The sequence below is a fragment of the Melanostigma gelatinosum genome, assembly GCF_949748355.1.
Source record: "Melanostigma gelatinosum genome assembly, chromosome: 4".
Classification (NCBI taxonomy): Eukaryota; Metazoa; Chordata; class Actinopteri; order Perciformes; family Zoarcidae; genus Melanostigma; species Melanostigma gelatinosum.
In genome coordinates, this window is record NC_136637.1 from 9,304,473 (window position 1) to 9,320,691 (window position 16,219).

Sequence of the window (16,219 nt, forward strand, 5' to 3'; positions counted from 1 at the left end):
CCAGCTCTTTCTAGGCTGTGAACAACCAGGATTTGTGTGTGTGTGTGTGTGTGTGTGTGTGAGAGAGAGTCTTAATAACATGTCTCATTTTCTATTTGACGGTGTTTTTGGTGTTATTATTGCTTAATAACGTATTATGCATAACGTGTATGCATTAGCATTATGCAAGTGTACAGTATGGGTTTGTGTTCCCATGTGATTGAGTTCTGTTTGTTGAGTCAGCCATTGCTGACAGACGTAATTGCTTGAAACCTGCTATTAGAGATGTGAGGTAACTGCTCACACACAATCCAACTGCGCCGGCAGCACAATAGCCCTCCTCTATTGAACAAAAGCGTGTGTCAGTGTGTGCGTGCATTTGAGCTTGTTTATGCTTCTACTGCTTCTGAGACACTTACATAATAACCAGCTTCCACCCAAACAAGCAAATACTCATTTGTTCACACAGGTGAGTGTGTGAGTGCTCACAAACACCATTCTCGGCACCAATGAAATGTTTCCATTGAAATTCTCCCAAAGGACAAGTTGCTGCTATCACGTTTTCATATGTTCGGTCTGGGAATCTGTGCCGTTATCTTCTACACAGTCTGTTGCCGTTGCCAGACCTATCGAGCAGTTATGAATGGATGCCCTGGTTGGCACAGGGGCAGTGGAGAGGAGAGGAGAGGAGAAAAAGACAGCAGAGAAAAGGACAGCAGTGAAGTAGACGATGGCTCCCTGGGCTGCAGGCAATGAGCAAAAACAGTTCCCATCAGGCTGCATGTTAAACACAGACACTTCAGGAAGACACACACACATACACAGGGCATTGTAGACGTCTACACACACACATTCACACGCAGACACAGTCTCTGAAGGCCGTTGCATGTCAGCATGCCAAAAAAACAGTGGCAATGAAATAAGCACAGGGGCTGTGGGGAATACAAGAGAGCATGCACCAGCTTTCCATCCTCTCCTCTCCCTCCTTTTCTCCCCCCCCCCCCCCCCCCCACATGTGTTACCTTACTGGCCCCCTTGCCTTTCATTCCCATCTCTTTCTCTGCTTTGCTCCCTCCCTCTCTCTTTGAATATCTCTTCTTTACTCCCCCTTCCCTCCCCTGTTTGTTGCATGACTCCTTGTCTTCACCTTTTTCTCTCTTTCTCTTGTTGCTTGTGCTGAAATCTAGAAATCGAGGGAGACTTACAAGCAATGCTGGTGTAAATGAGCGTTCACTGAATGGCTTTTTTTCCCCACAAGCAACCACACCCAAAGCTGGGAATCTCACTCTCTCTCTTTCTTTTTTTCTCTCTCTCTCTATCGCCTCTCCTTTGCTTATCTCGAAAAACAAACCCATATTCAATCGTCATTTCCTTTGTGCTGTGGCTGTATTCAAATGGGGAGTAATGCATTGAAAATGACTGTTGGCACATATCCTCATATTATATTCACATGGTTCATTCCTCATTCATTGCTTTTTGACGTAGATTTTTTTTTAATTGTAGTGCTCCAGACAATCACTGAGTAAATACAAGTTCATTTTCTTTCTAAAGCGCATTTAACATAATGGACACACACTGACCATGGCAATCAAACCTGTGACGCGTCAGATCCAGCATGGTCTCCGTAAACACAAGGCCACTCTCCCAATGAGTCTTCGCTAGGGGTTGATGATGGCATAGTATAAGAGCAGGTTGTTGGCAAAACCCCGTTGGCAGACTTGATATGCTAAATGTGACTTTGAGGTGAGCGAGTCCTGACACTCACCTGCCACAGTGTTAGCCTGCAGCACTAATACCCAAAATCCCTTAGAGAGGCAGAGGCGCCAGGTGAATTTCTGCTCCCAGACAGACACACACACTCAGCCAATACTGGGATGCTGCCTTCCTTAAATAACGACAGAGAATAAGCTGACATAGATAGATAGTTGATGCTTGATTTTGGATCCACAAATTTGTGTTCATAACCATGGATGACTGCCTCCCGTACCTGCATGTTTGATTGATTTCATTTTCTTTTTTTTAATGAGGACTTCAAATTTAATAGACTGTTGAGGAAGAATGAAGCTTATTTTAAACCTAATTAAATCATAATCTATGTTTCCTTCTTCTCGTTTGACCTTCGAGGCACTTCATATTTATTCACATGATTCGTATCAGGGTTGCGTGTTACTTCGCGCCGTTTGCTCATTAGCCATATCCACTGTGGAGTCATCAGAGCAGTCCACAGGTTTTGCAAGACAAAGCAGCCAATCAAAGAATATCGGCACTGCTTTATCTGAGAGTAAATTACTCCACCGCCCTCCTTTTATGTCTCTCTCTTTGTAGATAAACATATAATGAGGCAATTGTTGAACACCAGTAACACGCTTTAATTAAATGCCAGAGTACATGGAACATGAGATGGATAGATAAGAAGAAATGTATCTTGTTTTGGAAGATGTCAAAGAATATTTTCTGTCATGCTGGCTGTGTTGTTGCTGAACTATGGTGTTTTTACAGTATATGTTATGCATAGGCGTGGTTAAAAGCGAGGTAAACTGATGTTAGCAGACATGTTTCCTGTTTTTGTTGATATATGTCAAATAAGTCTTTTTATAGAAGTTTGAAATGTGCACCTACATGTATTCATGCGTGTGTGTGTGTGTGTGTGTGCGTGTGCGAGAGAGTGATTTTCTTCTTTGCCTTTCATCTGCGTGGCAAACTACCAAATCAATCAGACTTGGCTGAGGTTACACTTACACTATTGTGTTTTAAATACAAATTGTATTCCAGGTATTGCCGCCCCCCCCAGGGAGCGCGAGGTGAGACGCAATGAAATCACCAGCTGTAGTGACACACCCAGACTATCATACACAAACAAACACACAGATAGGCAGCCAAATGACTCTGTCTCGCTTCCTTCCTCACACTCTGACTAATACATCCATGCTCACACACGCAAATACCCACAGAACCTGACTAGGAGATACATATTTGCATATGCAAATCCTTGAAGCAAAAGCGAACCTGCTTGCTTGTTTGGATTTTTAAGATGCAGTTGGCTGAGTCATTAGCCAGTAAATCAGATCATGGCATTTAGTCGTCTCACGCAGAAGTCACCCCGTGCTTGGATTCAGCAATCGAATTCATGACGAGGGTGTTGTGCTTAAACAGTGTTTACTGTCAGCATTCGATGTTGAATTTATTTGGAGGGGGGAAAAAAATTAACCCAGACTGAATTCTGAAATGTTGTAAAACAAAGAGAGAGAGAGGTGTGTTGAATTGTCGCTTGTCGCTGTGTCGCTTCATTTACAGTAAAGGTTGAGGCAATAGTTTCCATGTTAGGTGATGTAAACATCCTGCGTCCCTACAGAAACCTGGTTCTGCGCCCGTTTCCTGGTGGTGGTTAAACATAGGCAGACGCGATGCCCTTAACGTAATCATTTGAAAATTAGGAACACGCCGTTCCAAAATAAAATGTAAGTGGTGAATGTGACATCAAACCTTATAAAAGCAATGCTACAATGAAGCAATACTTGGTAGATTATTACTCAAGTCTGATTTCTTTTACGACCTTTTTCAATTTGTAGAAAAATACGGAAAGAGAAGAGGTAGTTTGCACGATCAAAATGAATGGCCCTAAGCTTGGTTTCCAGTGAGAGGCAAGTTAGAGCACCGGGAGCCCTAATTAGGCAACGCCAAACATCTCAGTGCAGTAAACCAGCATGGTCTGAGATGACTCCAGAGGAATATTTCGGTGAGGAATGAAACCCTGTGAACTTGATGTCAAGCAGTGAGGCATGGCTTTAAAAAAAACAGAAGGTGGTTAGACAATGTCCCAGAACTCTGTTATTAAGTCACCATAGTCTGTATTAGCAGTTGTTGAAGGAGCACACACACGTGAAAACGGCTGTGCACATGCTTTCACATTCCCTTCTGAGAGCAAAATGCTAAGTACAGCTCTCACAGCATGGGAAATGAAGCGATTACTAAAAGGTTGCAGGTTCAAAGCTATAGCTCAAGTATTCGGCTGAGAACACCACGTCAGTCAGCTACAGTATAAGTAAAACTGCACGTCTCGAGCACTCTGCTGTGCTGTTTGAAGACCGTTACTTCCATCTAAAAGCAAAGAACGACAAAAAAATTTGCTGATTAGATCGAGGTGCACGAAAAGGAGCAAAGATCGCACTCCTGACAAAATGCAGACACTCACAGTATCGAGGGTTTCCATTGAACCTTTCCAAAATTGGATTTTTTTTAAGGTATTCCAAAGTGCTTGTGTCAGAGGAAGTAGCCAATAAAACAAGTGCTAAAGGCTTCCCCCCAACCGCTAATGTGTGTGTGTATGTGTTATTTTGTCAGTACTGTTGATGAAGGGGCTGTGACTTATTCAATAGCAACTGAACACAGAGCCATTCAATGAACGCACGGGACAATGCAGACAGCTGTGAATTCCGGGTCTCGGACAGGGTGAGGGGTTTTGTGGTGAACTAGGAAGTTGGGGAATAGAAGGGAGAGAATGTGCACATTCACACACATGCAAGAAAGTTTGCAAGCTGGAGTTTGTGAGGCTTCAAATTTTAGCATTTTCAGTAAAGTCAGTAAGAAAATGTTGTTCCCTAAATATATACTTACACAGAGAGAAACAGAGAAAGAAGCTTAAATTCCTGAGTGGCAAACATTAGAGGGAATAATCCTAAGAGGTACAAGAGTAAAAGCCACAGTGACAATGCAGTAAACAAAGCAGAAGTTCGAGTTTCAACCGCTTACACATCGATGACTCAAACAGGCACACGTACAATCACTCATACTCATCACAGTCAGACGCCGGCTTCAAAAAACGTGTCATTCAAACACACACATGCTGACATGTATTCACAGACACACACACACACACACACACGAAGGCACACCTGGTTTTGTAGACAGCTGCCCTTCGGGCTACCTGTTCGTCAGATCCACTGTGCTTAGTAATTATAGAGTCAGTAAGAGCAGGGGATAGGGAGGGGGAGAAAAAAAAGGGGGTAAAGACAAAGAGGCCCAGTCCATCGGCGGTACAGGAACTAGACTAGACTTCATGAGCCCTTGAAAACGCAATACACTCCTTGGTTGCAGCAAATACCCACACTTACACACACGCTCACACATATATGTCATTTCAAGAAGCAGCTGCGCTCGCTCACAATGTCCTCCTTACTGTGATCAAAGCTATTTTCCATTTCAACTGCTCTGCTCATAAAGCCTCTGACAGAAAAGAACATTGTTGTGTTTGTGTCTGTTTATTTATATCACAAGTCCCAGAGTTATCTGGTAAGAGCTGCTTGTCAGAAATTACCTCTGCAGACACGATAGGCCAAGCAGACGGACCAAAAAACCCACATAGGCCCCAAGGTATCTTTTGACAAGGGGGAAATAATTGAGGGGATGGGGGCCCAGCAACAAATGCAGAGAGCAAAGACTGACGTTCATTAGACCTCCCCACGGGCAGAGATGATACAAGAGTTACACTGAGTGAGATAGGAACGAGCCTTGAGTTAAAAATAAGAGACAAGGAGCGAGAAAGAGACACAGAAAGGTGGAACGAGAGCTTATGTCCCATGCACCAACGGCGTAACCCTGTTAACGCACACACACAGGACAAACCTATTGTGTGACAGCCATTGAGGGATGACTGACAGTGAGTGGAAGCGGGGTGAAGTATTTGTGTGTGTGTGTGTGCTGATTGAAGGGGGGGGGGGTTGTCATGAGAGGCGAGTCCGTTCAGGAATTCCACAGAGGAATCACCTCCTTGGCCTGTCCATGTCGCAGCAACCAATTACCGTGACTGTGTGTGTGTGTGTGTGTGTGTGTGTGTGTGTGTGTGCTGAAGGGGAGGTCTTGCCATAAAATGGAGGGGACTTCTCCTAATCATCGCACTCTGGCCCTGCACAAAGGCAAAAAGGCTGCTTGGACAATTTGAATTTGAATAGCATCTCTCCTCCTGCTCTCTTTTTTTCCTGTCTCTCTTCCTCTTGCTCTGCCCCACGTTGGCCAACAAAAGTGGAGCCAACAAAGATAGCACAGAAAGCAATCAGGCTAATAGCACTAATAAGTTGAGCGTGGGGTCCTCACTCTCAGTGTTGACACATTTCACTGTTTCTCTGGCTAAACAGAGGCTCAAGTGTTTGGCAACCAGACGGCATAGTATTTTAATGGAGTGGCTACCCCATGCCAGGTTGCCATGTGCTTGGTCTGTTTGACTGTAGGAGAATACAACAAAAGCAACTCAGAGAAGAGGTGGGGAGCAGATAATTAACTGGTGGAGTAGCCTAAGGAAAGGATTTCGGGGAAAGAGTCATCGGGGAGGTTTGAAGTTTTAGCTTTTTTTTCATTGCTTTTTTCCTGGCTGAAACAAAATCCTGCTGTCATCATGTTTTATTAATACAGCAGTTAAAGCTGGAACGAGAAGAAGCCATCTTGTTCTGTGCTTATAGCAGGAAACCAAGCTAACAGGAAGTGATTAAGTCAGCTTTTCGCTAACATTTCAGACATTGCTCGGCGTGTCTGTAACAATTTTATCTCCGAGGTTGTCGAGACATATCTTTGTGATTGGTTCAGTTGTCTTTCAGTTGTCAGCGGACGGGGTCACGCTAACAAAGACGAGCATGCTAAAAAGCTCAAAGTAGTTGCGGCAAGATCCAAGCTAAATCCCTCACCTGTCTGCTCCTTGCTACTCGGGCCCCGTGAAACGACGACACATTCCTCTCTCTCAATAATAGCCTTTCTTCCCCTTTTCCTCTTTGGGCCTTTATTTTTTTCCTTCTTTAAGAAGTCTGCTTGTTTGAAAAAAGAAATATTTTAAGAGGCTTGTAACTGTGTGTGTGTGTGTGTGTGTGTGTGTGTGTGTGTGTGTGTGTGTGTGTGTGTGTGTGTGTGTGTGTGTGAGTTGGATGCGGCCATAGGGACAAATGCTTCAGTGCCCTCCCCTGTTATTAGGCCTGCCCTGTCATCACGGGATTAGAGTGCAGGGGTTGGCTTTGCGTGTGTGCATGCAAGTGTGCATGAATGCATGTATTTGCCTGCATATGATCTCCCCAAGCCTGTTTGTATACCTGCAATTGTTCTCACACAATCAGAGCTAGCAGTGAAAACACCCCCCCCCCCCCCCCCCCCCATGTTTGCTGTGCTTATCCCAGGTGCATTTGACCTCAATCATAAATACTACTTTACTAGAGCAATCCCCGCGTTACTTAAACAGTGACTCTCTAATTGAATCGTCTTCGTAAGCGGTGGGAGGTTGAAAAACATTCCCCTGTGCCCCACAAGTCACATCCATCACAGCACAGTGTGAAAACACAAGCACAGATATTGAGTTCGGCGAGAAAAAGAGGAAGGAAGAGGAAGAGGAAAGGACAAATGAAAAGAGGTCAAACCTATCACTTGCGAGTGGAGGGAAGAAAGAGGAAGTAGTCGGAGAGAAGTGAGTCACAACAGGGGGATAGATTGAGAGAAAGAGAAGGGGAATTAGATCCATCGTTTCAGGGATGATGAGAAAGAGTTAAAAAACAACTAAGAAAAAAAGTGAGTGCGTGCAAGGAAGATGGATTAAGCTTGTGCATCTGTGTATGCTGATCCAGTGCTACCTCCCACATTTGTGCGCTTCACTCTCACTGTGCGAGAGCGTGTGTTTTTTTTACGGCAGTAAATTTGCATGTTCATTTGCCTGATTCACTCTGTTTGCTCTCTCTCTCTCCCTCCATCCTACAATCATCCCCTCTCTCATTTTACATTTCCAGGATTTTAAAGGGTGAAGTGAAACATATAGAGCTAAAAGGCAAATGAGTGCACTGCCAGTGTACTAGGGAGGATCCTTTAGTCACACAATGGCTGTTTCTCCCCCAACTCGTCCTTCTGGTTTTTTCTCCATCTATATTTATTTTCTCTCTCTCTATAAGGCAAACCACCAGCATGGTCTTAGAAGCTTTCAGAGGTTGTTTGCTTTAAAAAATACCTTTCGCTCTTCAATCTGTCTTTGGCTCTCTCTCATCCTTTATCATCCATACAGCACGGGTTTTGGCAGTTTGGCACACAGAAACGGTTGCTTTGAGCGTGGGCATATCACTACATTTTTTGGTTACTGTGCAAGTGTCTGGATTTTGCTGCACGGTCATGAATATGGCAGCGCTCCTCAATTAGCCGATGTACTACACACACACGCACACACATACACATGTGTGCAGAGACAAATGAGCATAGCAGCCACCTACATGCGCGCGCATACACACACACACACTGACAGAGAGGGAGCAGGTTCAGGTCAGGGTCATTCGGTGCTTTTGCTTTGGCCCATTGACTCCGGATTGGTGCTCCACAATACAGAGCTCTAATGCACAAATGCACACAATTACACCAGCACATGGACACATTCATACACACACGAAAGCACAGGCCTGGTAGGGCTAAACAATGCAGATGCATCGAGAAGAGAAGTGTAACTGCTGCACATGCACTCCCGAATGATCCACTGTGTACACCACTGAGTCAGACCGCACATCCGTGTGTCCGTGTTTTCCATATATCTCTTTCTGCTCTCGTTCCTTCTCTCTTGTCTCTGTCTCCCCTTTACCTCCCCTCTTTGACTCCGCCTGTCAGTGTTTCACCGCGTTGTCATTTTCAGCAAGGTCAGGTCTAATGACAAGCCAATACACCAAACACACAAGCCAGTCATAATACGGTAATAAACACCAGGCAGCGGAGGTGTATAATTTCCACCCCAGCGGCTTACCTACCTGCGTAGCTGCCGGTAAAAGGTCTCAAATCACACACTGTCATGGTATGAGTCAGCGGAAGTCCCACTGCTGATATGCACTGACACGGTTTGTGGGATGAAAACACAAGTATGCCCTGATTTGCGCAAGAGACAAATGTTGCTCATTTCATCAGATTGCAAAGAGAGCTCTCCGCAAAAGCAGATGCAATTCATAATTTGTTTGAAAGCAGCTCCACTATCAGCATAGAGAGAACATCGGAAACTGACAGGCGAGAAAGGGAAAAGATTGTTTGGCTGTGAGCTGGATAGATCCCTGCGCTGCTGCCTGGACATGATATTCTCTCCCTGAACCACTCGCAGAGAGACAGTTCTCGCTGTGAGAAGTGGCTCACAGTGAAGCTTCTAGAGCCTTTTGCCCATATTTCCCCTATAGGCAGCAACTCTCTTGGAAGTCATGATTTCTCATGTTTTCTCATTGTGTCTCATTTACACATGTCAGGGACACTCACCCAAAGCATGAGGGTGTGAGATTCAATGGGAATTTCCAGCTTTAGGAGCAAGTCGTCTCAACAGAGCTAGACTCACGAGGGGTCTCTGAGTTCGAAGGTATTTGCGTTTGTGCAGCAGTTAAGGCAGCAGGTGTGGGGGGGGGGGGGGCTGGGGTTTACTCTTTTATTTTGCTCCCAAGTCCTTTTTCCTGCCAGCTTATAAGGACCAAAAGAAATAGGAAAAAGGAGGGGGATAAAGGCAGAGAAAACCTCAGAGATGTTGGTAGAGTAGCAAAGTGAGCTGACTTGGAACATTGGAACATCTCACACTTCCTCTCAGGAACAGTGGCGGTTCAAGTTCACTTGCTGGCAGTGCCGTTTCATCATCTTTTACTATCTTGTAGAACAGCACAGCGGTTGAGATAATAAGGGTGGCTACGTACTGCGCCTTGAGCACCAGGAAGTAAAAGACTCAACATTTATAGTGTTACTTCACTGCTCTCACAAAGCCGTCGTCTTTGCCAGTATTGAAACAAGAGGGTGGAAAGGGGAGAGGAGAGAAGGCAGGAGAGAATCCTGTCCACCATTTTGTGTGTATTGTGAACATGATGTGTATGTGTGTGTGTGTGTGTGCGTGTGTTTCTCTGTGTTTGCCAGGAGACAGGCACAAAAGTAAGGTAAACTTGAAGTGCATATGTGCTCAAGTATTGGCAGAAAGTGAATCCAATTGAAGTGTTTCGACCTCTGTTCCGCTCAAAAGCTCCTCTTTTGTGACACCTAACTTTATAACCCCCCTCTTCACTGAAGCCTTCTGTTGGGTTGTATATCTTCGGGAGTTTTACAACCTGTTACTCGCTGTACGTGGGGGTGTTATCATGTGTGTGTGTGTTGCGGTGCCCTGTGGGAAGCGGAGCCGTTTCTCAGCGAGACTCGCTGTTTCCTTTCCCCTGTATAAAAGCAAACGTCCAATTGAAATGAATTAGCCAGACATGGAGCCACAGTAAAATGTCACACAATACCTCACAGATCACCCACCGAGATCCTTGCCTGACTGTCTGTTGGTCTTCCTGTCACACACAGACATCCAGTACTTCTTTGTCTAATTGAATCTAATACAGCCCGCGCTTTCTGTCATTCATTAATTCACCCAGTTATCTGAGAACAACTTCGGTCAAAGCCTCTTATCTCTTCCGCGGCTCATTTTACAAGTTTTATGACATTGTTGACGAACTTTTGAAACTTCTAGTGATCTCCTCTGTCACCCTGTTCCTCTTTGTCTGACCTGGTTGTTTTCTTTCTGCTTCCGTTCACAGAGACGCTGATGGACACGAAGTGGGCCACGACGGAATTGGCCTGGACTGCACACCCTGAGACAGGGGTGAGTTCACTGTGCAGTGTGTGTGTTTGCATGCCTTTGTGTGTTTGTGTAGACTAGAGTAAGACTGATTTATGAATGGAGAAACAGATGGAGAAAAGAGAATTGTGTGGGCAACATAACCGCTGCTTTAGATTTATAATTGAAATTCACATATATGTTCAGGTGTAGACAATAACTTCGACCCTATACTTATTCAAGGGGTACATTTAGTGTTGAGTGTGTGTGCTTGTGCTTCTACATACAGTGTGTCTGCATGCGTCTCTGAAGTTAAACAGTCCTGCACAACTTCATTGGCAAATCACTCCACAGGATATGTTTTGGGATTCAACAGGATGCGCTTTTTAGCAAGCTGAACAAGATACACTGCAATCCAATTTCACTGACTCGCCCAGTCACAGATGTTCCCTTCCCCTTGCCCCAGTGCAGTGATAACGTGAAAAACGCCATTTTCCTCATGAACTAACCTTTGAAACACGAAAATATTTCTTGCCTTTGACCCATTGCACGCCCCAGCATCCAAATCTACCACACACAATGTGCCAGTGACAGCCCCATCTTGCTTTCCCATGTGGTCTCCACAATGGCTTAAAGAGGAGTCTTGACCCTTCCTCAGCTATACTTCAAAGACCCCCAGCGCTCCTCCCCTTGCCTTTGTGTGGCCCTGTGACTTGGTCCTTGTGTTTTAAAAGGTGGGGCCCCATTTGTTTTACATTTTGTTTTTACCCTGCAATTGCAGGAACATTCCACCCCAGCTGTTCAAAGTCGACCACCCTCCTTATTTTCCCCTTCTTTTACTTCCAAGTAACTGAGCGCAAATGAAGCCAGACACACTAGCATCCTCAGCTGCAACAATCAGTGGGACAAACGCCCAAACAGCCTTTCGTGCCCTCCTTCTCCTTCGTCCCTCTCCCTTCCCATCCGTCCATCTTCCTTTGCCTTCCTCTGCCCCCCTCCTCCTCGTTAAGACACAATGCAGTAGTGCTGCTCCCACCAGACCCATGCAGAACGCATCCCGTTTCGTTTCCAAGCAAACCCACAACAGATGCTTCTTTTCAATAGATATACATACAGTGGAGAGCCTTATGCGCTCCCATTGTCAACCACAGGACTGGAGAAGAGTTTCTCCCCTGCCTTTTTTTTGTAGCAGAATGTCCCACAGATGGTGATTCCTGAGTTGTCTTTCCTCCCTGCTTTCCCTCCTTTTATATTTCTCTTACAAAGAGATAATGCTATATTTTTCTGTCTTTATGCGCAATGTATTGTGCATATGTTTATTTGTATGCTTTTGGGCTTTTGCAATGGGAGCATCGCGGCCTGTTTTTGCAACGGATGACGAGTGTTTAGGAGGAATCGATACAGTGGCTGAGAAGACAAACAAAACAAAATACTGCAAGAGCTGGAAGGGAGGGGGAGAGTAGTGCGACTGAGATTTAAATCAAATCCACAGAAATGTCCAAGCAGGGAGAAGGAGACAGCAGGGAGAAGGAGACAGCATATCAGAAAAAAAATAATACATTTCTCAGAAAAAATCTTAGAAAAAGACTCACTCACATCGACTACTCACACTCTCCCAGACATGCTGTCCAGTCAAGTCTGAGTCACAGCATCTCTGTGTTTTTCACAGTGTTGCACAACACATACAGATAAAGCATCAGACATAAAGATACACACAGGAAAAATAGACTGCATCTAATTGTGACAGTGGGTTTGAGAATATAATTGTACGTACAAGGTACTGCCATCACATACTGTATGTCTGTGTGTGTGTACACATGTGTTCTTCCCCTCTGTGTCTGTACTTTGGTTTGTGGATTTCTCTATCTCACTGTCTTCATCTGTCTATAGTAATAGCCTGCAGAATCTGTGTATCATGCCTGTGTCTGTGTGTCAGTGTCTGTGCACGTAGACACCTATCTCGAGCTGCCCTCAGGTTGTTGCTTGCATTTCCACTTTTCCCAATGTCTCTCTGTATTGTGTGTTTGTCCATAATACTGTATCATTTATCTTGCAAAACAGATGGGTCATGAAGGGGGTCTTCCCCTATATAGCAAGGCTGCCCTCAGACTTGGAATGACACCCACAGAGTTTCCCATAACCAAACTGACAACAATATACCAAATTAGTTAGCTTGTGGAGACAATGAGTATCGTTATTGCAAGCTGCTTCACAGATCTCCAGCATGCTAGAACATGTTATGAACAAGCTAAATGTCTTCAAATTAGCCTCAGAGAGCTTATTCATTCTAACAACAAACAGAATAAAGCACACAGAATCTTGTGGGGGCGACAACATTTCAGCGAATGCCTAAAGCTAATGGGAGTTTATCTTCGTCGCTGTCCAGGTTAGTTGAAGTTAATGCTCACCATGAATTAATGTAAGGTTGTTAAATGGCATATATTGTCCATAAAGATGTCTTAAACTCCTGCAGCACAACATTCCAAAGTTCCAAAGACCCATAGTTACGCCAAAATGCTGCCATATATATTTTTAATGCGGGCCTTTGGACCGGCAAGGAGTGCATCACAGAGGTATTGTTCATCATCATCTTTAAGTAAAATTGAAAGCTTTGATTGGAAAGGACAAAGACAAAATTAAGTGAAATCGCAAATCTTGCAGAACGATTCATCTTGTTGGAAATCGATGCCAAGCAAATTGACCCTTTTCCGAATGACCTATTAATTCATTCATGCTTTGTAAGCAGGCGCTCAGAGTGTTTGGCCACTGGTGCGTGTCTCTGGGGGATGACCTCTCTCTAAACACACACATACACAAACAGACGCACAACTTTACGTACATACCCTCAAATAAACACACAGAGCAAGTAAACACTCAGGCAGACAGACTCACACTAGCACATTTCAACATTTCAACAAAAATGCACATTGTCAAACACACACCCACAAACACTTGGCTGTAACGCTATTTTTCAGTGGGTGATTTATTACACTAAACTAAATACCCATTGACACTCCATGCTTTTAGCCAGCCTATTGACCTGGTCGGTGATTATTGATTCTCTCCAGTCGCTTCCTCTTCGTTCTCGCCGAGCCATCGTTTTAATGCAACGGCCGAGCTACACCCATTCTCCCTCTCCCCCTTATGGCCTCCAGGGTCCTGGATGAATAGACTTGTCTCCACCACATCCATATCACAGCCTCAATTAAGATGCTCAGATAGTAAGAACTGGCTCTGGAGAACAAATTGGTGCCTTCGATCAAAGGTTCCGAGGAAAACTTTGGTCCTGAGAGTGCAACCATAGACACTTAATTAGTTTTAGATGTTTTGGCATTTAAGAGTCAAGCATTCTAATATTTCAGGGTGGCTGAGTGATGTGACCACCCTGTAATCAGAAGGTCGCAGGTTCAATCTCATGGATTTAGGTAACAAGTCCAATGACAGCCATGTAAAATAGTACAGACCTTTAGCTGAAACTGCACTCAAGCTTTTATTAATTTGTCTGGTATTGTTTTACATCGCTATACCTATACCTATTGCAAAACACTTATTTGAAAGGTGCTATGTATGCAAATAACCTTACCAGGCCTTAATAATAAATGCTCTCTGTTTTTCTGATAGGAAAGGAGAGCAGATCCCTCAGCACACACGCACAAATATATACTATACACACAGGAATCGCTATTTGAAGTGAAATGATTTAATCTTGGTGTCCTCATTCGAGATTGAAAAATGTGTCTGACAGTAAAGCTTTTAAGTCTAGTTTGCTTGCGCTTATGTAATGAAGCTGGTAATCAAAGTTTAGAAAATTTAATCGCATTTTATCTGAGTAATTCACCCCCTGGGTACGGTAGCAGCATTGAAAGATGTAGAGGAGTGTAAAAAACGAAAATCATGAAGGTTAACCGGCGTCTTCATTAGAGGACGTTGCGATCATTGCTCTGTAATTGAAGCGTAATTGGTTGTGAAGCAGTGTGACTGCTACTTCCAAACAGATATGAGGTAAACATGCTGCGGTGGCTCTGTGGTGAGGGGGTGACAGGTTGCTGTAATTGAGATGAATTTGCAGTCCTCGTCCCTGGCTCCACTAACCAGAGATGAAAAGTGTAGCATGGCAAAGGCAAGGGAATGTTATTGAAAATGCCCAAAAAGCAGAAAAAACGGTCTGAATATCCGTCCAAGATATCGATACACATTTACAGCCTCTGATCTGTTTATGTTTCTCTACTCTCTTCTCAGTGGGAAGAGGTGAGTGGGTACGATGATGCCATGAACCCCATCCGGACGTACCAAGTCTGCAATGTACGTGCGGTCAACCAGAATAATTGGCTGCGCAGTGACTTCATCCCACGAAAAGATGTGCTGCGTGTATATGTGGAGATGAAATTCACAGTGCGCGATTGCAACAGCATTCCCAACATCCCAGGTTCCTGCAAAGAGACCTTCAACCTCTTCTACTACGAGTCTGACTCAGACTCAGCCACAGCCACAAGCCCTTTCTGGATGGAGAACCCTTATGTGAAGGTGGATACCATTGCCCCAGATGAGAGCTTTTCCATGCTTGAGACTGGGCGGGTAAACACAAAGGTTCGAAGTTTCGGGCCATTGTCCAAAGCCGGGTTCTACTTGGCCTTTCAGGATCTTGGTGCTTGCATGTCACTCATCTCAGTGAGGGTCTTTTACAAAAAATGCTCCACCACCATTGCCAACTTTGCCGTTTTCCCAGAGACAGCAACTGGGGCTGAGGCAACCTCTTTGGTCATTGCGCCGGGAACTTGTGTCCCCAACGCTCTGGAGGTGTCCGTGCCATTGAAGCTCTATTGCAATGGAGATGGCGAGTGGATGGTTCCTGTAGGAGCCTGCACTTGCTCGTCTGGCTTCGAACCAGCCATCAAGGATACCCAATGTCAAGGTGAGTGTTTTCACAACAGGTATTTTGAGTCAGTCGAGGATTTTAATACTCAGTGTTTGTCATGGTGGATGAATCGAGAGGTTAGAGAGACAGACTTCAACGGGGTACACAAGGTCCGAGCCCTATGTCAACTGCTACCCAAAGCTACCCAAATCCACTCAATGAAACGTTACAAATTTACAGAGCAGTGAGCTATTTCTTTGTTGTTGCATATTTCACCGTCTTTCCTTCCCTGCAAGATGGTGGTTGGGGGGGGGGGGGGGGGGGGTGGAGGGATTTCCCTATAGCGATCAATAATGTATCACATTATTACTGCTGAGAAAAGCTGATTTGCATTTTAGGCACATAGTATCCGATGGTTGCATGCCTGGTGAATTACAATGAGTGAGTAGTAAGGGGTCAAAGTCTTGCTGAAGGACGTTTCTTGTGCACCACAGGATGTTGTGGACACACACTGATTGTTGGAGAGATTGAAGCGGTATTATTTTGACTACAGGTCACAGCCACTATCACTGGATTGTCCAGCTGCCACATTATTACGAGCCTTTTATTTGCCTCGTATTCTTTGACACATTAATCCAATGATGACAAGGTAAAATAATACACACTAGATGTACACACTAGCTGACACCATCAGCAGGCGACTGTTCACTCCTCTGACCTCAGTTTTGCTCGGCAGCTGGTTGCTAAACAAATGGAAATGCAGGGGAGGCTGTCTGCTTCTGAGAGGCCCTCTGATGGTTTCAGGTCTGATGGAAAACATGACGGGTTCACGGAGG

General features: G+C 44.6%; 1 protein-coding gene across 1 annotated transcript in view; it reads left to right on the top strand.

Annotated features, from left to right (window-relative positions):
- Nucleotides 1-16,219, top strand: part of ephb3b (eph receptor B3b) — a 58,962-nt gene that overhangs the window by 19,811 nt on the left and 22,932 nt on the right. The window contains 2 exon segments of the mRNA XM_079267599.1: nt 10,509-10,573; nt 14,768-15,440. Coding sequence (XP_079123725.1) covers nt 10,509-10,573; nt 14,768-15,440 — 738 coding nt within the window.